We start from the raw sequence: 23,695 nt of genomic DNA, 5'->3' as shown, positions 1-23,695 counted from the left end.
TTTATGATGATTACTTTAATTACACATCCGCCTCTTTCCCACCCGAGCCATCATTCCATACCTTATTCCAACTTGCCTCATTCTGTATCATTAAGTATGATAAACCATTTTAAACTTAAGTCTTGTGTTCACTTTGCAGAGATAAAAATGACTGTATAGTGGGGAGCCAAGGCTCTGAAGAGCCCAGAAAGCTAGCAATGGTTACGTTTCACCCCTAAACCATGACACTGTGTGCCAGGCAGCGGACAGAATACAGAGCAGGCTGCTAAAGAGACAGAAAATTCACTTTTAAAAAGGAGCAACACTGTGTGTCCTACCATATGTTTTGGACCGAAACTGCCAATGGCAGTCTGTTACAACAAATTCTTGCTTTAATCTGCAAAATAAGGGCTTTCCTGGTGATTAAACATGAAGTGATAAAGGCAACAGGCAGAGTTGTGGCTGTGCACAGGAGCTGGTATTGAGCAAAGGGAGCAAATGGTGAAGTGACTGGGAACATCAATGGTAGTTCTTGGTTCGCTGGCCTTTTGCCAGCCTACAGACCAGGAGTCAGGAGCAGCAAACATTACACAGCCAGAAGATATAACGACAAATATTTTTGTGTAAAGACAAATATTTACAGCTTCAAAATGTGAAAGCTTCATCTTATTAAACCTGTGTGAACATTACAACATCTATGGACAACTAAGCAAATTCTCTCAGCACAGGCCGAGACTGTAAAAGTTGATCACTCCAAACAAAAATAATTTCATCTATTTTCACATCCATCTGTGGTACAGCCAGCCAGAGCCTGCACAGTGTTGCACACCCCTAAGTCTCTGTCAGGTGACCAGCTAATCTGAAGTTTGCCCTGCTTTAAGCAATAGGCTGAACAGATGGTGTCCAACCTCAGCTGTTCTGCGTGCAACCCCAGGCCCGCGTTAGGCAGGCTGTCAAATGGAAAGAAGAGTTAACCAAACTATCATGAGAATAAAACTGTGAAGTCAAAGTTCTTATCTTCAGTTGAAACGAGATGGACTAACCCCTGGAAGGCTTTAAAACATGGAAAAAAACCACCCAACATAATTCTTTGGGGTTGGCATGATGTGAAGGTCAACCTCTTGTAAAGCAGCCCAGCTGGTTAACAGTCATTTACTGCAGCTGCAGATAAGAAGCAACAATGTTTTGAATTCATGTTCTATCATGCTTTACATTGTTCAGGGGCCCTGACAGAGAAGAGAAGGAACTCTATGTTATGTTCTACCCTGCAAAGTGGGCACAATAATAGGGTCACTATATATTTTTATACAGGAACATCTTAAAGGTCTACTTTGCACAGGTCCAAATGACTACGTGGCAACAGTACCACTGCTGCCCCAGAGAGCTAGCAAATAACACCGCCTCACCACAAGAAATGGGTATTGTCCAAGATGAGAGATGGCAGCACAAAGCAAGTTGTCCAGGGAATATAACATCAGTGTTTTTTTAATAAAAGACATTGTGTGTATCCCAGCATACACTCCTTGCTGTTCTGTCCAACCCTTAGCAACAGTTTATTAGGATAAAATCTGCCTCAAGGGGTTTGCGTCTGCTCCCTTTTTTAATAAAAAGGGAATGAACAGTACAAATGTATATTAATTCCAAAAAAAATGAAAGACAACTAATCCAGACTTGTACTCATGCAATTTAGAAAAAGTTTTGTGCCAACCCTTCTCTTTTAAATAATTTGCAGATAGACTTTATGCTAGATTTCAATTTCATGCCATTTTTGATGGGAGGGCTATAAAGCCTCATAAAAAGGTGTTTAATAAAAATGCTTTCCAAACTTTAAGTTAAAAACTAAGGCAACACCTTAATGAGGTACTTATTCAGTACTTATTTTTCTTAGCACACAGGCACCACAAAGCTGTAAGGCTTTGTGCAGTTTTGTGGTTGGTTTTAGATTAGAAAGAAAAACCAGGAGGAGAGAGACCAACTTCATAGATGAGCTTTACAATATGGACAAATACACAAGTGGGAAGCCACAGGAGTCTTGTGTGCATGGTGTGATGCAAAGGTCAGCATCTGCTTGTAGCTAGCTAGCATGGCCCATCAGTTGATAAGAAGTGCAGTTTCATGGCAACAACAGTAATGTTTTGATGTTGGAAGTTTTGCCTGTTTTAATCTTTACTGAACAGGGTTTATCTATCACCGATTAGCTACAAAGCAGAGACGACACATTAACTAACCTTGAACTGGAGACTGACAGTGGGTTTTCGGTGCTTGCTTCCACATTTAAGAGTGTCTTGATTGTTGCGACTTGAAACATGTTCAAATAGATCGTAGATGAAATCAAGGCTGGAATGGGAAAGAAAAAGAGTATCTCCAAAGTATTTCTTAACAGACTATGAAGTTTACCACTACAGAAGGCAAAGAAAGCACCGTCTCTTAGAAAGCAGCTCCTCCATCCAAAAAATGCATATTAATTTTCTCAATAACCTTTAATAAGCAATAGATATTGCCTTTGCAGAATGTCTGCAGGGAAGGAAAAAACCCACAAAGCAAAACAAAACAAGGGGGTTCTTTCTTCTCCACTCCCAACACATCATTAGGAAAATGAAGTGTGAAGTCCTAGAGTCTGTACTGCATTTTACTCCACTCACTCAACCAAAACTCCAGCTGACTGTAATGGGAACTGTACCTAAACAAAGACTAAAATACAAGACTTCCAGCTTGTTTGGGGGCATTGCAAACCACCCTCATGAGCGTCATTTTCAGATACCAGCTGTGCGTGCAGTTTTTCTACCCTATCAGCTGGGTACCCTTGTCTTACACTTCTGCAGAAACCCAGACCTTTTAACTTCAGCTCCAGACAGACGTCGGTGCAAGAGCAAAACCAGGCCCAGCAGCTTTAACTCATTTATTACTTTTACCTACATAGTTCAGTTGACACATGTTATGTCAGACATATCATGAAACTAGAACAGACACAGAGAGGGAAATATTTATTAACCGTTTCCCCTGCACAGAAGGGCTTAAGGAATTTACAAACAATCAACTTGCACAGCAAGGCAGGATGACAGGACAGGATGGGGGAGGGCAGCAGATGAGATGGCAACACCCGGGCTCAGCTCCTTCCTCTTCGGTCACCCCTCTGTGTGTCCTGCAGTCTCACATATCCCTACGAAAAGGGATGTGGTACTGCTCTGGCTCACAGGGTACCACTGTATATGGATCCTGAGACCTTACACAGCAGAATGACAGGAGGCATGCAGGTACCAAAGACGTCCAAGCTCAGACTTCCAGAAAGATAAATCTTTACAGAAATTCTCCCTTTGAAGCAACTACTATATGGCAATTTGCACTGCAGTAGGTCCCTGGCTCTAAGCTTTCAATCACATCAGGCAATGCCAGAAATACCAGATCGGGCTGTATGTGAAGCAAAAGAACACACATGCACACTGCCTGTGAGACACCCTGAAACAGTTACAAGCCATCACCAGCTTTCAGCATCCTTACCACTGAGTCACAAGAGAGCACTCTAGCAACCACCTGGACTGAACAGGGGCAAGGTACTGTACGAAAACCTGACTCTGTGAGAACCGATTACAGTCAGATTTGCTTACAGGCACCTCTGGTATTTCCTCCATGCTCATTTCGACTCTGTCAAGGTCTGATGCTATGCAACATCTAACGTATTCAAACCTTGGCAGAATCAGGTGATAAACTCTGGTAGAATTAGGTGATCTGACACCCCTTAACATCATGCCCTAAATAAAAATTGCAGAAACGTACCTGCTTTCACGTAACAAGTTCAGGAGATCGTCTCTGAAAGTATCTCTGTTCTTCTCCAAGATCCCCCTGACATCATACTGGACCTAGCAGGAAACAGAGCTGTTTCAAACAAGCCAAGCAGTCAGGCACTCCTCACAAGAGCAGTGCTTTAAAAAGTGCTGAGGGAACAGAGTTCCTTAGTTAATTTTCAGCAGCCTCAGGGTAAAATTAAGCTAATTAAAACTCCGTTTGGAATAATTTCAGCAAATAAAGAAAAGAAAATTACCTCCCCAGCGTAGTGCTTCACTCCAAAGTTGTGAACTGCAACTCTTGGTTTTACATAAAAAGGATTGTTCTAATTGGAGGGGAAAGAAAAGAGAAAAATATTTGAGGCAGGGGAGTGTCAGGGAGTAGAATGATAAAAAGCATCACATCATCCTCCAAACACAGACCTAAACAAACCATTGTCTTCTAGTGAACTCCCTGAAAGATTAGTGCTCCAAAAGCAAACAACCAACTTATAACGATAATAGGATTTGTTAGTCTGGGCTGCTTCAAATGCAGTAATAACAGATTTACACTATCTAAAAAGGCATTATACTAAACCTGAACCCATCTGGCAGAACCATCTATTACAGGCACTTTGAGAAAAAGGCTCTGTCTTAACCTGGCAGTTATGAAGACTGGTGGGTACGCCTGTATCCCAGAAAATTCTCAAAATTAATTCTAGAATCCCAAACAACAGTAACACTATCTGGACAGAGGAGACAGCAACCTTTCAGTAAATGACATCAAAGTGAATACTTCATTAAATCAAGAGAAACGGACGACCTAAATAATCTGAGTTACTGCAGGCTGTCAGAGCTTTAAGAGCAGAATTTGGTTTATTCACCAATACAGAAATCTTTAACTGGAAAGTAACAAGGGTATGTTCTTCCAGGTAACTGACTCAGACTTGACAGCAAATGATACAGAACACATCCAAAACAGCCTGTACAACTATGCATCCACATATTTGAGCCATGAACTGCTACAAAGCAAAGAGACCCTCCATAATTTGCACAGAAAACATGATCAAAATATCACATACAGCATGCTGGGTATTCAACTTCTCCAGTAAGGTGGAGTCAGTAGCTTGAGGAAAATGGCTCTCTTCGTTGATGAGTGCTAGCAGTCCCAGTTTCTAGAACAGCAAGAAGAGGCAGAAGATGAATTAGTGCCCAGATGGACACAGACATTGTCCTCAGTTTGGAAAAATCACCAAGTTCTTAAAACTGTTGTGTGCAGAGAGCCACAAAACCACCCATACATGACTAAAACCCCACTCACAGAGGACTGCAATCCTATTTTTCTGGCAACTCCATTTGAATTATATAGCATATGACACAGGGGCAAAATAAAGAAGGTACTGGAAGAAGCCACAGTTCTCCTGATGTAGGCAGTTTTTTTGTGCATACAGTGGCACAGTCCCAGAATATATCCCTAGCATCCAAGATCTCCAATAATCAGGAGTCCCTTAAATCTGAGAAGTTTGTGTAAACAACCTTTCAAAATTTTCTCTTCCACAAAATCATCTACTTACTTGTTGAACCAATGCAAACTTTTTGCAGCCACAGTGCCCAGGGGCACAGCAAAAGATACACCATTTAACTACGCACTGCATGAAACACAACCTCCCTTTGCTTTTGCATATGCCTCTGCATGATTTCCTTTGATGTTCCCTACTTCTAATACTAGAAGAGGTGGTGAACAAAGCAAGCTACCCTGCAATTACTGTGTCCAGCAAGCTTCAGGCTGACACAGCCTTTCACAAAAACACGGTTCTCTAAGTGCACATTTTAATAAGCCACTTCCCACCAGGCCGGAGCAGCTCCTGACAAACCACACTATCCTGACTGCAGTCACGTCCTGCCAGCTGGATGCCATCAGCTTCTGTGGTCATCTAAATTCATGCAGCCATACACCCTGCTACGGAGGTAAACTCACACAGCCTGCTTGCACTGCTGGCATAAGTGAACACGGATGAAACGATAGATAACTTTGGCTTCATCATCCAGTCAGAGTTATCATGTCTGTGCAGTGAACTCAGACTCATCTGCCCCTCACCACTAATGTTCCTACCAGACAGTTGCAGAAACTTCATGACCATCTACATGTTCCTTTAGCACAAATCAGAACGCAAACAAAATTATGGATGAAGCCAAAACTGGCAGGCAGCAAATGAAGATTACCTGCATTCCATGAAAAGTCATTACAGGAGCAAGACACTGTCATTCTTTCTGCCCCTCTTTCTATTCCTAAAAGGAATCACCTCTCAACATTGCTTCTGTATATAGTCATACACTGTTAAAAAGTTACTAAAAGATACATATATTGAACTTACAATGTAATCTATAATACATCCACACATGAAACTGATCTGGTTAGAAGTTCACTATTTAAACATGCAAGATCCACCACTCTCTTCACTTGTTCTTTGGGTTGGCAAGTGCTTTATAGACACATTACCTCCCAACAAAAACTAGAAATAGGTACCACTATCAAAACCTTTATTACCTTTTCAATAAGATCCAAGCACTCTCCGTTGTCTGTCCAGTCAATATCCTCCCAAATTAGTCCTTCCCTAAGAAAGATAAGGAGGGCCTTTTTATTGACAACTACAACGAAATTATCTAAATATAGAAATAGAAAGAGCTGATGTATTTATCATGCAAATTACAGCAAAACCAGCGTGTTGTAAAAAATACACAGCTCCAGAGAGATTCTCAAAGGAAGCTAAGGTAGCTGGGAACTCAGATTTCAAGTGAATACTGATATTTAAAAAAATTCAAATTTAATCTGTCTCTCTTACCTGCTGTATTCCAGTTGCTCCAAGGAAAAGATGTGCTTGTTGAAATACTCCTGAAGCTTTTCATTTGCATAGTTAATATTGAACTGCTCAAAACGGTTTACCTAAAGAGACAAGACATTTTCAAAAATGCATACACTCCAACTATTTCATTTTGCAAACAAGGCACTGGTTTAATTCGTAACCTGTTCAATAACCAAGTTCCAGTGAAGATGACAAAGCTATGTAGAACAATGAAGCATAAATATCAGACAATGCATTTGAACAAGCTTTTGAAACCTACCTCAAAGTTTTCAAATCCAAATATGTCCAAAATTCCAACAGACTTGAAGTCTTCCTTGCTCCTGATTCTGCTGTTGATTTTCTTAATGACCCAAGCAAAACACTGAGAATAAAGTGCCATAGCCATAGAATCTCTGCTGTCTATTGCCTGCATTAAAGGAGGAATACACAATGGGTCAGTCACCCCTGTAACTGAGAACTTACCAGACTTTGCTGGTCAGCACCCTTGGCACAGCATAAAGCAACGTATAGTGTAAGCAGGTTTGTATTCCTACGTACCTTGACAGCAACTGTATTATCAGTTACAGAGCATCACGACTTAAGCTTTAATGGTATAAGTTGTAACAGGTAGACACCTGTTACATTATATATAATAATACATTATTAAATTTACAATTACATTTCAAGGCTAATGCACTGAAAAATCAGGAAATGGTAAACTTAAAAGTGTGGAGGAAGAAAAGTAGGGTCGGAAATAACACCTTAATTTACCCCTTTCTAGAGGCAAGCATAATGTTATGTATACTTATTTCTAATGCCCTTCTTAATAATAAAATTATTTCTGCTGAAAGTTTTCAAAAATACCCACCTGACACAAATGTCCATAATAAAAAATATCAGCCTACATGATTAGAAGTTGAAAAAAATGGTAAGTGATCAGGTTTAGTAAGAATAACAAGAGCCAAGCCATAAGCCCTGGCCAGAATGATAGGATAGGATCCACAGAGATTTCTAAAAGTCCAGCTATATCCTTCCCAAAAAATGTACACAGTATTTTTGACAGCAACTCAGATGCATGAGCTAAGCTTCTGTTCCTAAGTGACCACTGATTTCCCTGGACTTGAAGACCAAGCCATATATTTTAACAGACCCTAAAAACATGTCAAGACTGAGAAGCCTTACTTGTTGTATACTAAGAGGTGTTAGGATTTCTTCTCCCCTGAGTATCATTGACCTCTGTGTTAATGCTTCAGTTAGCTGTGTAGAGTCCAACCCCAGCAGTTCAGCAGATCTACCCAGAGCTGGCAAAAGAAAGAGACAAATACAAATACATCCTTAAATGTCTAAGGTTACGAAACTAGCTTGTTGTGTTACTATTGTTACTACCACCACCATTTAAGATGCTTCTGAAATGATGGGGATTAGAGATAAAAACACAACTAGAAACCCTAGGATATGTTTTTGCTGCTCATGAAAAGGCACTGTATCATAAATATGCATAACTAAAGGAACTGAGCATTAGAAAGTCATCACAAGTCAGTCACAAATACTTATTTTCTTCTAAATGTTACATGTCAAGGATTCAAACAACCTACTGCTTACACTAACATATTTTTCCAGGTACAAACAGTAATTCGCTATTTGTCCACATGAATGCATTTCAGCTTCCCTCAGGATGCTGAGGATAAAGAAAACCAATGATTTTTTCTTTTTACATGCACACTGTAATTTGCAATTTTGCTAGAATACATTATATAAAGCAGTGTGTAATGCTACTCTTTATTGTCATATTTGAACAAACATTTCAAATGCTTGCCAGCCCAATCTTTACACATACCAGCACATACTTTCACATTTGTAATTGAAGTATTGAAAGCTCTAACAAAAGACACCTTCGGTGGAGATCTGAGTTAAGGAATGTACTTGAGGACTTTTGTTAGAATATTTCAAAGAAAGAATTAGATTAAAATGGAATTTCAGTACTATTAATGGAACAAATGTGTGCCCAAGGTCTTCCCTAATTAAGACTGAGCATCCAGCAGCAGACTAATTTGCCTTATCTGCCAAACCCCTAACATTTTAATCAATATTTACAGATGCTAAAAGGCAGTAAGACCCCTTGACTGTTTGCCTTTGCTATGGTCACGTATACTAGCAATGAATATTGTTTTCGCAACCTCAAGAAACACTTACATTTGGATGCACAGCCTTCTCACCTGTTTTAAAGGACACCTGTGCCCCACCAGCAGTGATGAACTCAACATTTCCTAGATGCAAAATGCCAGCCAACAGCCTCAAAACTTCTCGCACCTCCTCCTTGCTGAACTGCATCACTTCCATTGCAGTCTGGAATGACATGTGAGCTTCTTCAATAACACGCACACTGACTCAAAAACGGCGAGAAGGACAAACCCACCAAACTGCGTTGTCAGGCCTTAGAAAAGCAAGCCAGGACTGACAAGAGGGCTGGCAGGAACAGTTAATTCCTTTGGTTTCATCTCAAATTGAATACACTGGAAGACCTGACGGGGACATCTTAGAACAAGTATTGCTCTGGTTTTAAGAAATCTCCTCCTTATGCTGTAAGGATGCTGTAATTTGCTTTCAAATTCTTCATTAAAACTGCACAAATATCAGAATGATATGCCCTACTGAGTCGTGCATCAGGCGTGATTTCACTAATTGGCATTAGTAACTGATAACCTCCTCTGTGTTTTTACCAAGTTTTGCCAGTTAGCCTTGTAGGCAACAGGGCACGGGGGAAGAAGCACAGCAACATGTTGGGATTTGCTCATTTGTTGTCTCATCCATGGAGACTTCAGAGCAGCCCTCTGCAGCATATTCTGGGCAAGCTGTGAAGCCCAAACACACACCTTAGTGGTGTGGTCTGACATCTTACAGCAGAATCGAGCAAGCAAAAGAGATCTATATAAAATGTACTGAATTTATGAATAAACAATACGGCAGTGATCAAGGCTCAACTACATAAATGAGAACAGTAATTCTCTGTCTGAAGAAATATTAAAACAAGAGGAGGAACATACACTTTCCTCTTGCACAGAAAGGGTAAGTAATTGTATGCCTCTTGAAATGACCAGAATTTCCCAAATTTGGCTCTAATATGAGCCTGTCTGGGACCAAATCACAGTTTTACCACCCTTACAGTTAAGACTCATCACGTTACAGTCACTGCAGGTGTCTGACAGATGACACACGACTCGTTTTATCCTGTACAAATCATCAATCACAAATGGAAAAGCCTCAGACTCATCCCACAATTAAAAGCAGAGAAGAGATAATGGCTGAAGGTTTATTTTGCATAGAAGACCTTTCACAACAGAGCTCTAAGAAAGGCAGTAGCACTAGGAGTTCGTCTCCACGCTCGCCATTCAGTTCCTCCTTCCTCCCTGCCTCCTACAAAAATTTGCACTTAAATAACGTTTCCGAGACTTAAACCACAATAACAACAGGCAAAGGAGATGACTATAATAGGAAAAGACAGGCGAGGGTGATCGGCGGGGTTTCTGCCCACCTCCTGCTCTGGGAACGCCGCCTGGCAGCCTCAGCCCCTGCTCCAAGCCCCCCGCCGCAGGCAGCACGCAAGCGTCACCTGCCCAGCTGATTTCATGCTCTGCCTACCCTGGGATGATTAGCACAAATTAAATGTCACGCTAATCAACTTAAGCATGTGACTACAATATAGTTAAGTTACCAACTTTTCCAACCTCCTTCCACCACACTAGATGAGGGGGTTTTTACACTAAAAATAACGGTTGCATCCACTACACATTAATTTGTCAATTTGGCAAAGAGATTAACATAGCTAAGCAAAAATAGTCTGGTGAAGGGCATAAAACCAAGTATTTTGTCTGATTTTTAAAATCTAACACGTCACCTCAGTGATATAGTAAGCAAATAGCAATTATCCTAACAGTCAGTATAGACTAATTGCTGTACCTAACTGTTGTGGGTATAAGACAAAGCCATTCAGATAAACATTCCATCAGCATCTGTTTTTTAATCTGCGTTTACATTTTCTTCAACTCAATTGTGAAAGTTACTCCATATAACTGGATTTCCCAGGTGCAACGTAAAGAGTCACGGAAAGCCAGGTGCTTCACTCCCCATGTGCCATGCTGCTAACTTGACCCAGTAGATGCTACATTATCTGGACAAAGCTTTAGGATGGAAAAACAACAGAAGTTGACATAGCTCTAATGCAAAGCACTGCAGGGATAGGCAAAGGCATGTAAATGTCTCACTGTCTTCCCAACCGATAATCTTTTCATTCCAAAATGTAATCATTTCAACTAAATTATAGCACAGTTTGATATGATAGAGTAAAAATCAGATATTGGGGGGAGGGTAAAGACATGCTCAAAATGACAGCAAAGTTTTACTAGAAAATGTAAGTCCCTGTAAGATTAGTGCCTCAATGAGGGAGCCACACGTGCAGGTAAGCACAAGGCGGCTTTGCCCCCTGCTCTGACAATGGGCCCCAGACACCTGAACCTCCAGCATTTTTAAAGCATAAAGAACTAGGGAAACAACTCACAATGACTTCCTTGAAAGAATCTTTGTCACTGATTGTCTTATCCGCTATGCATCCAGATTGATTCAGGTAGTGGTAGTTCTCTGGTACAGATAAGTAAAAAGCATCTAACGAGGAGAGAAAAGAGGACGAGTGAAAAAAAAAAACCAAACCACATCGCAAAACAAAAGCACTCCACAAATTACTGTGTCACAGTCTGAAATTTGCTCAGAAGTTATGAAGATGCACAAAGTTGTATATTAAGATCAGATATGGCATTTCATTTTGCTGGGTTTTGCTTTATTTAGCTGCACAATGGAGTTAACTCTACTTCTTAGCATGCAAAGACAGCAGGCCTAAAGGGAGATGTTGAGACAGCTTTAAGCAATTTTGCAACTATACAAATGTAATTTCCTTTGTTCTGTGGATTTATTCTTTAAGAGAGAGGATTAGAGGAACCAGAATTACTTCTCTTTGTTGCTGTGGAGTTATTTAGTACCAGCAAAAATATTCAGCTTGAACAGAATGAGGCATGTTTGTCCCCAAATAATTTTTCCAGGGCCAAAGCAGAAGCTGGGAGAAAAACTACCAGCAGATCAGTGACATTCATCAACTAAGCAGTTTGCTTTATCAAGTTGAGCTCAAATTCACACACACTGAATCCCAGCTGAATACCTAACCTATTTCTCTGCTTGGGTTAGTGGGTTTTGCAGTTAAATTCTCTACTGCTGTCACCATGGCTGACTGCTAGCAGAAAGCCACTACGGTTGCGCGACTCGCGTTTTGCCACTCACCTTTCTCTCTCTCTTCTATCCCTGCCAGCAGAGCATAGAATATATGATAATTTCTTTCCCCAGGGTTTTGTCTTACTACACGATTCTGTCAAAGTAAAAAATAGTTTCCATTCAAGCAATTGTTTTTAAAGGAGAATTTTTTCATCCACAATTTCAAAGAAAACATTAAATCAAACAAAATTAACTGAGCAAAAGCAAACGCCAACTTACTTTTTCCAATAAATCTATACCCAGGAAGAAAAAAATTCAGTCAAGGAATAAAGAAGCAATTAACACAAGAACTATTTCTAATCTTATTCTTTCATTTGAGACAATAGGAAGAGTGTAATCGTCTTTTCTTACGATGTTCCTACTGCCGTAACAAGATGAATAAAGTAGCAACAATGATAATACTGCAGCTGTTCTAATACCAATGCGTTCCCTCACCTCCTTCCCCTCCATCCCAACAAAACTGGGCTTGTCACGTTCTGGATTTTAAACAACATCTGCTTTTCTTTACTTTTTCTTTTCCCTAAAGCTTGGAAACAGCTTTAAGGATGAAATCTGTCCCACTGCAAAAGCAGCTTATGTTCAAAATGCTAGGTAGGAACCCCTTAGTGTATTCCTCATTCCCACACCTCTGTTGCTCTAGTGGTGCTGGCTCATAATCCAATTTTGCCAAATTCAGGACAAATTCAAGGATTTGTCTCACCAGGCACACTGCAGAAATTCAGCAGCTCTACCCTTCCATGTACTTTTCCAGAAAAGTAAGAGGCTTATCTTCAGACATAATAAATGAGGGAACTAGCTGACAACTGAAGTTATCCCAAAGAACTCAGGCTGTTTTAAGCTCATTATGCGGGAACATGCACATGAGCCACACTAGCAGCAGCAATATAAAACCCTGGTCCTCCAAGAGCATATACACCCCACCTCACCACAAATGCACATGTATGTGTGCATGACCTCATGCAGAATGTGGTGTTACTGCTTCCCTTTCCCACCTGCATCAGCTCAATTTAATTATGTATGTTTCAGAACGGAGGTGAAAGGACAAACAAGACTGAGCCACTTCTCTCCCAGTCCTCCACAGAGGAGGTATGTGGGCGCTGCCCACAAACTGGGGTAAAAATCACTGAATGAGGATACAATCTATAATTCTTCCTCCCTGAATGTTCCCCTTCTGACAGATGTTCAGCTGAATAAACTTCCCAAAGCGACTTGAGTTGTTGTTGTAAACAGTCTTCGCGTTGCCAAAAGCTTCCATTATTGGGCTGTGAAAATACGGAAGAAGAAGAGTGTTAACGTGTGACCAGCATGCCAACGGTTTCACATGGGACTGGTGAATGCAACAGCACTCCAAAAAGTTCATTTCTGGCACCTTCCTCAGCCACAGCCTAAATCCTCAGTATTACCCTCAATTTATTAACAAAGGGCATCTCAATTTTCTATCAAAACACGCAAGTATCCAAACAACAGGAGCACTAATCACATTAAACTACTCTGCAGCTTAATCTCTAAGTGTTCAAAAGATGCACACAATTCTCACTGCAGTACTCAAATTATAGAAATAAGAAATCTCAGCACATGCAAATTGCTAGACAGATGTAGGGAAAATAGTCCTTGTCCTACGGCAATTAAAAAAAATAATTACATCAAGATACAGCAGGTAAAACAGAGATGAAGCATGATAAACAAAAGTAATAGCATCTCTAACTGTCTTTGTTTTCAAATGGTTTAAAACCATGTGTTACTTTATTTGAACATTGATTTTTTTTTTTTGCTTGCTTAGTCCAATTTATCTGATGTATGTATTTACTCATCTGTCTTATCAGTTCCCCTTACCCACCCTTTCCTCAGCATGTTTTTACCACTTGCACACTTTATCTTCACCATGCTGTATCTTGTTCTACCTTATCCCCAGGCTACACAAACCAAAAGCAATCGTTTCTCCCTTCCATCACACATTTCCCTCCCTCTGATTATTTGAATTCAGCCCCAAACAAAAATGAAATCCACCACTAAAGCATCGTCCATTTCAAAACTCTGTATGTTTTTGCTTCATTAACATATACCACTGTGCTCACAACTCTCTAGAGTAGCCAGGTAATTCTGTTTAATGGAAATTTTCCCCTTTTCCTCTTTCATTTTACTGTTTTGTAAATGCACCCATGTCTTTAATTACATTGCAAGCTCTTATTTCAATGACAAGGCTTATGTCTTCTGGAAAAAAATACCTGCGTGCTGAAAGATCTAGTACCTGCTCTCAAGAATAGCTTGCTCCACACAGGAGGTCTTCTCTCTGCAGGACAACTCCAGTGAATGTTGGCTCATTGCAGACAAGAACTTGAGAATCAGCTTTGTGCTTTCTGTCTTACCAGCGCCACTTTCACCACTGCAAGACGAGGAAGGAGAAAAGTGTTTGCACAGTTCAAGCTGCCAGTGCAAAAGCTCTCTGTCTGGCCAGCCCTCCATACCCCAAATAACTGGGGGTCAAGAAGATAGGGGTGATTAGAAACGATACTCAAACAGCAGCAGAAGAACCCTTTAAGCTTGCTGAGTATGACATTCAACACAAAATGCAAGCTATCTTTAGTCTTCACACCATTGTTCAGACAACACTGCAAGGCATTGATTGCATAAGGATGTACCCAACACCCATGAGGCAAAGAAGAGCTCTCTGAATACAAACAGCTATGCAACAATTCTCACCAACATGGAAAAACAAAGTTAGAACGAAGGCATGGCAATGGTCAGGAAGAAAGTCCAGGATATGAATTAAGCTGGGAAAGTTTGGGATTATGTTGCAGCAACCTAGCTAAGGAGGGAGCCCAGCTGTGGGAAGGAGGTGGTCAGAGACATCAGTGCATATTAGAGCACATAAAGGCTACTAATATAATTAATTCTGATATTCTTAGTGAGCTACATATTCTTTAACCGAACTTTTTATATGCCCATCCAAATAAACCAGACTCATGAGTTCGAAATCTACGATTTTCACCTCTCATCACCATCAGAGATGTAAAACCTCTTATCTTCACCCACAGCAGAACAAAGCTATTTGATAATGTTAAACTGACATTTTAAAACCAAACTGTTAATAAGCAATCTTGCTGATACAAACAGGAGGCAATATACTCGCCTTCTCTTCAAAACCAACACTCTAAAAAGGGAAGGTATAGATTTGGCTCTTTTCTCCAATGTAATTTCCCTTCAATTATGTAGTCTTATAGCTAAAATCCCACCGTGAGCCATTAAGAAATAAAACCTGTGGTTAAAGTTTGTCTAGTTTGCTTACTTTTCATCTGAAGTCATAGCATTGTATCCTAAGCTGCAGCCTTATTCCTAGTTTTCCTAGTTCTTCATTAAGCTGTGCCTAATTCCAGTTTGCTCCCAAATGAAAGGAGGTACATTTCAGTCTTATCCTACCCTTTTCACTGTAGCAAGTGGGAGTTTTGTCATGGACTTTGATGGAGCACTACCGGGCATATGGAGCAAGCTTAGTGTATTTGACAGTCTTTTGTTGTGCCACTGCGGAGTGGTGAGCTTGGTGATTTTAAGTTATGGCAAAGTATAATGATGCTTTCTAGTAAAAAGTAAAGAAGAAAGGTACAGTCCAAGAAAGCAGCACAACATTTTCCTGCAAATAAATGCCAACGATTAAAAAAATAATCGGGGAAGAGGCATTCAGAAAACATAACGAGATACAGAGTTTTGTTGCGTTTCCCAAGAAGAATCAGTGGCTTTAAAATTTTTCATAAAACTTCATACAAGATATGCTATCCACTGATACGTTCCAGCCAGTATGATTCATCCATCATACTTATACCATCTCAAACAAACTCTGTAGTATTTTTAATTTAGTTTTACCTTTGACATCTGGCCTTTTTGGTGTTTGTTCCCACTCTCTTTGCAGGCCCTCACTCATGCTCCTTTGCCAGCAAAGTAAATATTTAATATTCACTGTACGGAATACTTGCTTCTTGTACAAAACACTTCTGCTGCTAGTTTTGAAAGAGCTTCACAAACCCTTGCATCATCCTTGTTTAGTGCAAAAACACTGCAAAAAATCACCAAACGATGCCCGCCTAAATTCTCACCCTCCGAGCAATGTATATGTCAACAGCAAGGATACAGGTGCCAAGGAGAATATGAGCTCTTTCACTGACACCATCCCTCCTCTCCCCCCACTTTCTGTCCCATTTTTGTAGAAGCTAAAAGTTACCCCACCATAATCAAGAACAATTCTACAAGTGAGATATTCAAAGCTGATAGAAAAGTATTTCCTGTGCCTATCTCTGGTACAGTTGGTATTATGCACAATTACATACTCTTGATCTTTTCTTACAACAGGAGAGGCTCAAAACAGGGTCAGGCCAAAGATCTACCTGGTCAGTGTCCTCTGACAGTTGCCACACGGAGATGCCCAGACATGTGATACTTCCCTTCTGTGTTCTTCCAGCTTCCACTTATTTGCTGTTCAGAGGGTTCCTGATCGAAACCTCGTTTACAACCATGTGTCTTGTAGCCCTCAATGGATTTATCTTCCATGAGTTTCTAGCCATACTCCCTTCGAAAGCACACAAACATGTCATGGTTTGGATCTGCCTCCTATCGGCTTCATTTGGCGGCCCCCAGCTCTCTTGGAAGGAGAAAACAACAACTCATCCCACTCCTCCCTCTCTCTGTTGCACATGACTTCATGGATAGCTCCCCTAGTTTGAGTTGCCCATCTCCGCTAGCCATTCCCGCGTACGATACCGCACTATTCTTCTGATCGCTCCTTTTTGCTCTCCTCTGAACCACCTCCAGGTCTACAAAGTCCTCCTGGATACCAAGGAATGGAGGGGGAAAGGCTTGTGCAACATACTCAAAATATGAGCGAAGGCTGGATTTGCTCCATGCTCTCTATTAATCTACTAGTAACCTCTCCTATTCTATTCTATTCTGTTCTTTTCACTCCCACAACCACTACTGAGCACCGAGTGGATGGGTTCCCGGAGCCCCCGGCATGACAGTACGGTTTCACCCCTGTACGGTGTTGCTCAGCTCGATGCACGTAAAATTATGGGTCCCAAGTTAGCTCTGCATTTTTCCTTTACAAAAATGCTTTATAAAACCCAGTTACTAATGAGACGAAAATCAAGAACAAGCATGCTAAACTGTAAAGTTGTTTATTTAACCCTACAGTACACATACTACCGGTACACTGAGTGGGATCAGTATTTCAGACTCCGTAGAAAGCCTATGCCTGTAAGAAGTTGCCAAGGTCAGTACAAGGGTGATTATTTTAGTGCACAGACAACCTTTCCAGCAACCTTTCCACCCTGTGAGTTTAAGTGCCCAGCTCGTTCCACATCGCTACGTTCGGTACTGTGACTATATTAAGTGTGACAGCAACCCACAAGGCCCCCATTTAGGAGATCTTTAGACTTTCTCCATGACTTGCTCTACGCAGGGCATCTTGCTAAGGGCGCAGCAGCCTAGACTCCAGACTGCTGCAGTGGAAAAAGGGGTCAAACAGACAGACTCCTCATTCTGAAGGACTCTAAATGAGTGAGGCAGTGAGGCACTACTCTAAATCACTTCTCAGGTCCGTCTGCTAGCTTTAAAACCCCAAAGACAGACACACACAGTCCAAACAGGCCTCTTCAGCAAATACAGTTTGTCAAACGCACATGTGAATTTTGGTGTGTCAGTCTCATAAGAAGCTTTCCCATCACAGCCTGGGTCTCATCAAAAGAGTACTTTTGGTACTTTTGGTTCACACTGATTTTCAAGCTGAGCAACAACAACAAAAATGCCAGGCCATCTGATGATAACAGAGAGAACAAACTGGTGTCAGACTGTGATTTCCCACTTACGCACCAACTTGAATGTCATTCAGCGTAACTATTGCTGCTCCTTCAAGTGCTTTACACTTCAAGTGCTTAAAGTGCATCAGCTGCTATTGTATCTGAGAGAAGAGCCTGTGTGTGCTTGTACATGGACTAGACCACCTTATAAACAGAGCAGCAACAAATAAACCCCCTACAGATACTCTCCTATTCTTACAATAAGGGGTGGGGGTTTGAACTTGGTCCCAACTTGTGAACACCAGGTAATCGTGGGGGAACTCGGTCCCTTCCCTACATCAGGACAAGCTGTTTGGCTATCCCTTGAGTAACATGGACTCCTTCATGCTCCTGCCGAGGCACCCAGCTGAAGAATCACTAAATGTTAATTATTTATTTTTTTTAATGTGTCTGTTGCAGCATCAAATTTAACTGTGGTAGACTTTTGTGTTGGTTTTTGTTGTGGTTTCCCCCCCCCCTTCCCCTGTTTTATATGAAACTGGACTTTGCAGTAAGTTCAGCTAAACATGAAACTAAGCACTTGATGTAGATGGTTTTCACTACATGAAAACTCTAGTTCAGTAGCTAGATGAACAATTTTTAGCATGGGAAAACAAAAATACCATTTCACAACAGTGTAAATATTCTAATGCACAGGTTGTGCACAGCTTCTTCAATGTGTTATTTTGTTGACATTTTAGGCTGCCAAGTCATTTTTATGCAGCACTATCATGAATTAAAATAACCCTGTGTAACACAGACTGATAAATAAACATCTCTGGGTGACTCCATTTAATATCATCTCGTCTGTATTTCCTTCCTTTTCACCTCTGGTCCGGGTGGTTACACTGGAAAAATAGTCTCTCATTTATATTACATTTTGAGTCACTACTGATGGCAGTTTTTAATTCAGGTTCTTGCCTTAACCCTCTCATCCTATTCCACCCAGACATCCCAGGCATCTCAAAACAGATTTTTGAACCCGAAGCCTTAAGGAAGCAGCTCCAAAGCCAGGCTGAGCCAGACCCAGGTGCCAGCAGGGGGCACCGCGAGCCCAGAGGATGACAAGGACCAGTTCGGCACCATACCTCTTGGGGGGGGGGGACACGAGAAATTGCTACTGAGCTTTTAGATCCCGAAGTTAGGAGCAGGTAAATCAGAACGTGAAGCCTACGCGAACAAGTCACTCGTCTAAACTGGATGTAACTGGTTGTTGTGTTTCGTGATGCAACAACTTTTTCCTTTTTAGCATCTCTTACGTAACATACAAGACCAGGATGTCTACCTGAATCCAGACGCTGCGGAGCTCCACTTGACCTTTTTTTCCAAATGCCAGGAGTAACCAAGAAAGCCTGACAGTGACTTGTTGCAACATCTAATTCTAAGACAGTAAAAGATGCAGGAATAACCAGGATGCCGAATTGGATGAGCACGCTGGTATACATCCACTTCTGATGCTCCAAACTAACCCCATGATCACAGGGACCTTCCCAAACCTTGTGAGAGCCATTGAGAACCTTCAGTAATTAAAAAAAAAATCCTGTTCTGAGTCCTTCACAGATACAGCATGTAATACTGTTTTAGGAAAGCAGATTTAACTTTTTATTTTTTTATTTCAATTGCACATTCCCTCAATTTCTGTAGAAACAAGATACCCTTATAAGGTTGCATTGCGGCACTTGTCTGAAACACTGAACTTACACAAATCATTGTTTTAACCTACGACAACAGTAAACAATTTTAAAAGGAACTGCTAATGCAAAACTTCTCCATATTACGGTTTGTCTGTACCAAGGCACATGGTTTACAGAACAGGGACTGCTGGAGACTCCTCTGGAATATCAAGAGAATTCTGCTTATGTCCTTTTTAGGACACAACCTGCTTTTCTCTTGGCAGCTTGTGGGAAGCTGGAAGGGAAGGTAAAATACTTGGACCAGTACACAATGACCGAAATACCAACAGCCACCTGCTAGGCACTAGAAATTGTTTCCCAATATTTAGGTACAGGGGCTGCTCACAATTAACTACCTGACATTAAAACATGAAATCATGACTCCAGGCCAGCCACCTTCACGTGACAAAGATCTCTGTGCATTTTGGCTTTTTTTTTGGAGTGTCACCTGGACTCGGCTATATATGTACAGCACTATGTATTAAATAATAAAAAGGAAAAACACAGCTGGAAAAAAAGCTGAAAAACACACTGAACCCCCTCTGCCTTTGTGCCACAGGCAGAACCTGCCTAGAGGCGATGGCAGGCAGGAACCGCGACCTGAGAGCTTGCAGAAAGTTGGAACCAGACCCAGTTGTGTTGCATCTGATCTACATTTCTAACAGCCGTCTGAACAATACTGAACCATGTGTGCCAAATACACCTCTTCGCCAGCAAGCCTTGCAAACTGGCCTGTAACCTTAAATGCCAGTAGAAACTGCCTATTGCTAAAGGTGCTGCCCGCACTCTGAACCAACCCCCCCCTGGCCCACCGGCTGCCCCCATGCTGTGGTTCCACGGCTGTCGCAAGGGCTCATGTGGAAGTCGGGGGACACCTGAAATTGTGTCACCTTGTTTGAAGAGCTCTCTACACTTAACTTGTGCCGCAAGAAGGCAAGAGCAAACAGGCTTAATCACAAAAACACTGCAAAGGCAGGAGAGGGAAGGGAAGCACAAGCTCTTTCACCCCTGCCCGGACCCTGGTGGCCGGTGCCACGCTGCCATTGCCACCGAGCGAGTGGCTGCTCCCGATCCAGCCGGCAAGGCTTCTGCTTCCCTGCCCACATGCGAGCCAAGGCAGCTGAGCTGGCAGGCAGGGGAAAGGGAAAAGAGCTGGCTGTGTTTTCAGCTCTTCTGGAGCAAGAAGGAAGGAGGAGCTGAAAGCAGCGAAAAGCGACTGAAATGCCAACTGCTCTCAACGTACGTTCGGCAGCAGTGAGATCCTGAATACCAGTGACACAGTGGATCAAATGGGAAGCTATTAAATCACCATTAAATTAAACATGATGAGATCAAGCAAGGAAGATTAATCAAGCAGAATTATATGGCTGCAACGTGGAGGGTTTTCTCTTTTGCTATTATTATTTGCCACATTTCTCAAGAGTGGTGTGCTATTTTTTCCTTTCCTCTAGATACAGAGTTCAGGCTCTAGTGGTGACATACTCAGCCACACGAGGATGTTCAACCGGTGGGGAAAGCACTTGGGGTAACATTTGATAGGCAAGTAGCAAAAAATGCACAAAACCACAATAGATTTTTTCACTTACAGAAATCGTAAGATGCATGAGAAAAATTAACATTTAGTTACAGGTCCACAGAATGATACAGAGTGAGTTCAGAACTCTCTCCCAAAACTCCAGTGCTTTAAAGTCTACTTTCTTTTGGAGTTCTGCTCTCCATGTGACCCAAACCTATGGGCCTAAACCATATCCGGAAGGCTCACCAGCACGGACAGTCAAAGCAGCAGCAGCAGCCACCACCACCATTTACCTGATGAGGATACACTGGTTGTCATGGCGCTTCCAAAGGCAGCGGTAGCACTCGTTCGCCACAGCGAAGATATGAGGTGCAATCTCTCCCATGTGGTGCTTGCTGTATCGCTCCACCGCAGCGCAGTCATACAGTCCCGGGATGCTCTTGTAAGGGTTCACAGAGGCAACTATCGAACCAATGTAGGTCTGCAAAAGCACAGCCCCCCCCCCCCCAGTTTGTTATTACACATGGGGTGGAACAGATTAACACTCTTCCCAAATGAAAGACAACAAATACATTTGCAAAAGCCTAGCAATCCTTTGGATAAAGAAAATCCTTTGGCATTTCCCCCCTGCTTTCTTCCTTTTAACAAAAGCAACAGAAGGGTAAAAGTTGTTTCCAACTCTGCCATGTTTTCAAGCTCACCCCACCTACAGCACAGCTCCTCGGCTGATGCATCGCTGCCTTAAGGCCGCTTACAGCTGCACAGTAATGACTACAAGGACCAGTCTACAGCAGCTTCTCACACGTTCTTAGGGACTCACTGAAGTTACTAAAAACCTGACTGTCCCCCAGGTATAGGTGCAAAAGTCCATGTTTCCATGTACAGTATTCCAAGTCCATCTTGGCTACTCATTTTTAAAATGGAATTATCATACATTATGGTATATGCTAACACGGTTATATAGTAGCAGGCTCTAAGAAAAGCACGTCAACTGGCAGATGCTCCCAAAACACTGGAGTTTTGCAATTTAATTTATTACTAGTTTGATGCACAATGGCAGCTGACAAGGCATGCATTTCTATCCCACTGCAATTAGAGAGCACATCAGTTAAAACCACCCAGGTAGCAGCTTATGCCCATTCCCATTCGCCTGAACTCATTAGGCTGTGGTAACGTGATCACTTGCAACAGCCTATTCACACTGCTGTTCACTTTCTGTCACCCTCTCTCTACTTCAATACATTTTTCACATAAAATCAAATTAAGTGAGGTAGGAGATAGTATTAAGCATGGTATCTCCAGAACTTCCAGCACATTTCCTGGGCATGTGAAATTAATTGATTCATCATATAGCGCGTATGGCATTACCACTGTGATGCTAATTTTGTTTTGCTAAGTACCCTTTCTGCAGTTCCAGGCAGGAAGCCGACACCTGGCTTCAACAGCCTCGCTGCGGGCTTGCGAGGAGCCAGGCTGCGAAGCCTCCAGCCTGTAACATGGTCCCCGCGTACAGACAGATGTTTCACCAGCAGCCAACCCCTCTCGCCCCCGACAGCAACCAGCTGTGAAGCTGACAGCAGGACTGAGGCTCTCCGCACCTCCGCAGCACCCTTATCCAGAAAGCATCCAGAAAGGGCTGGATAAGGCAAGCCACGGGAACACAGCCCCCCCTGCCCCTCCTGCAGCCCCCCTCTGCCCCAGCAAGCCGCCACCGGGGCACTCGCTGAAACCCCGGGACCGGCAGCTCCCCTGCGTCTCCTTTCCTCTCCGTCGGTTTCTGCCACAGCGTTCACATTCCACATATACCTGCCTGCCTCTTCTCCTTAACTAACATGTAATTATCGCTGTGTATCAGCTCTCTGGTGTCACTGTCACCCTGCTGTTACGTTCCCTGTCAGCCACCTGTTCCTCCTCCATCAGGCCACCGCAAGCAGCAGCTCTGAGCTCTTGTTAAGGGGACTGCAGCAGTGTCCTTGAAATTATGATGATTTTATTAGCGGCAAGGGGAATATTCCTCCTCACTGTAACTCAAGTACCTTTTACAGAGCTGTGAAGTTTCGATACATGTGTTTTATAAAAACTCCATGCTGTGGAATAGCTCAGAAGGTTTCATCTAGAGGAAAGATACCATTTTAACACATTTCAACACAAGATCATATCGCAGGGCAATTACAGCACTGAGACAACAGCTTAATTTCCTAGGATCATCCTCTCTTCAGTTCTTAAATAACTAATGAGGAAGTCTCTGAGAACCATATGATATATCAATTAATTTCACATGCCCCAGAAATGTGCTGGAAATTCTGGAGATACCATGCTTAATATTATCTCCTACCTCACTTAATTTGATTTTATTTGAAAAATGTATTGAAGTGGATAGAGAGTGACTGAGAAAATGAACAAAATTCATCAGTATGGTGCATATTTCAGCACAGACTGCATGGGCAAAGTTTTAAGATTTTTTTTATTATCTTCTTACATGAATACAGTGCAAGCATGAACAACAAAATAGACTGCTAATCTTCCTCTTTACCTTATTAAAGTTTGACTAAGGCCTTACTAAAATGTAAGAAGAGTAACTTGAGGCATGCCATCACAACAGATGCCATGACAAAGAAGCAAATTTAAAAATCCCTGTGAAACATGATACCATCTAACTTTACAACCATAAGCATCCACTCTATAGCTTCTGCGTGACCAGGTACCTGACAGAACAACATCACCACGCTCCCCGATCTCCCTGTGATAAAGCAGTGGCAAACCTGCACCACCAACAACTACAGTG

General features: G+C 41.9%; 1 protein-coding gene across 1 annotated transcript in view; it reads right to left on the bottom strand.

Annotated features, from left to right (window-relative positions):
- MYO10 (myosin X) overlaps window positions 1–23,695 on the bottom strand; it is a 167,544-nt gene that overhangs the window by 57,816 nt on the left and 86,033 nt on the right. Inside the window, exons 4-18 of the mRNA XM_055704335.1 lie at window positions 21,204–21,391; window positions 14,148–14,282; window positions 13,037–13,161; window positions 12,119–12,132; window positions 11,909–11,993; window positions 11,139–11,242; window positions 8,800–8,929; window positions 7,766–7,884; window positions 6,864–7,010; window positions 6,584–6,684; window positions 6,289–6,355; window positions 4,823–4,915; window positions 4,019–4,087; window positions 3,754–3,836; window positions 2,208–2,316 (exon numbers count right to left, since the gene is read on the bottom strand). Of these exons, the coding sequence (XP_055560310.1) occupies window positions 2,208–2,316; window positions 3,754–3,836; window positions 4,019–4,087; window positions 4,823–4,915; window positions 6,289–6,355; window positions 6,584–6,684; window positions 6,864–7,010; window positions 7,766–7,884; window positions 8,800–8,929; window positions 11,139–11,242; window positions 11,909–11,993; window positions 12,119–12,132; window positions 13,037–13,161; window positions 14,148–14,282; window positions 21,204–21,391 (1,569 nt within the window). The remainder of the gene's footprint in view (window positions 1–2,207; window positions 2,317–3,753; window positions 3,837–4,018; window positions 4,088–4,822; window positions 4,916–6,288; window positions 6,356–6,583; window positions 6,685–6,863; window positions 7,011–7,765; window positions 7,885–8,799; window positions 8,930–11,138; window positions 11,243–11,908; window positions 11,994–12,118; window positions 12,133–13,036; window positions 13,162–14,147; window positions 14,283–21,203; window positions 21,392–23,695) is intronic.

Source organism: Falco cherrug, chromosome 3, assembly GCF_023634085.1.
Source record: "Falco cherrug isolate bFalChe1 chromosome 3, bFalChe1.pri, whole genome shotgun sequence".
NCBI classification, from domain to species: domain Eukaryota; kingdom Metazoa; phylum Chordata; class Aves; order Falconiformes; family Falconidae; genus Falco; species Falco cherrug.
The sequence above is the reverse complement of the archived record's forward strand: the minus strand, read 5'-3'. Positions and strand labels throughout refer to the sequence as shown.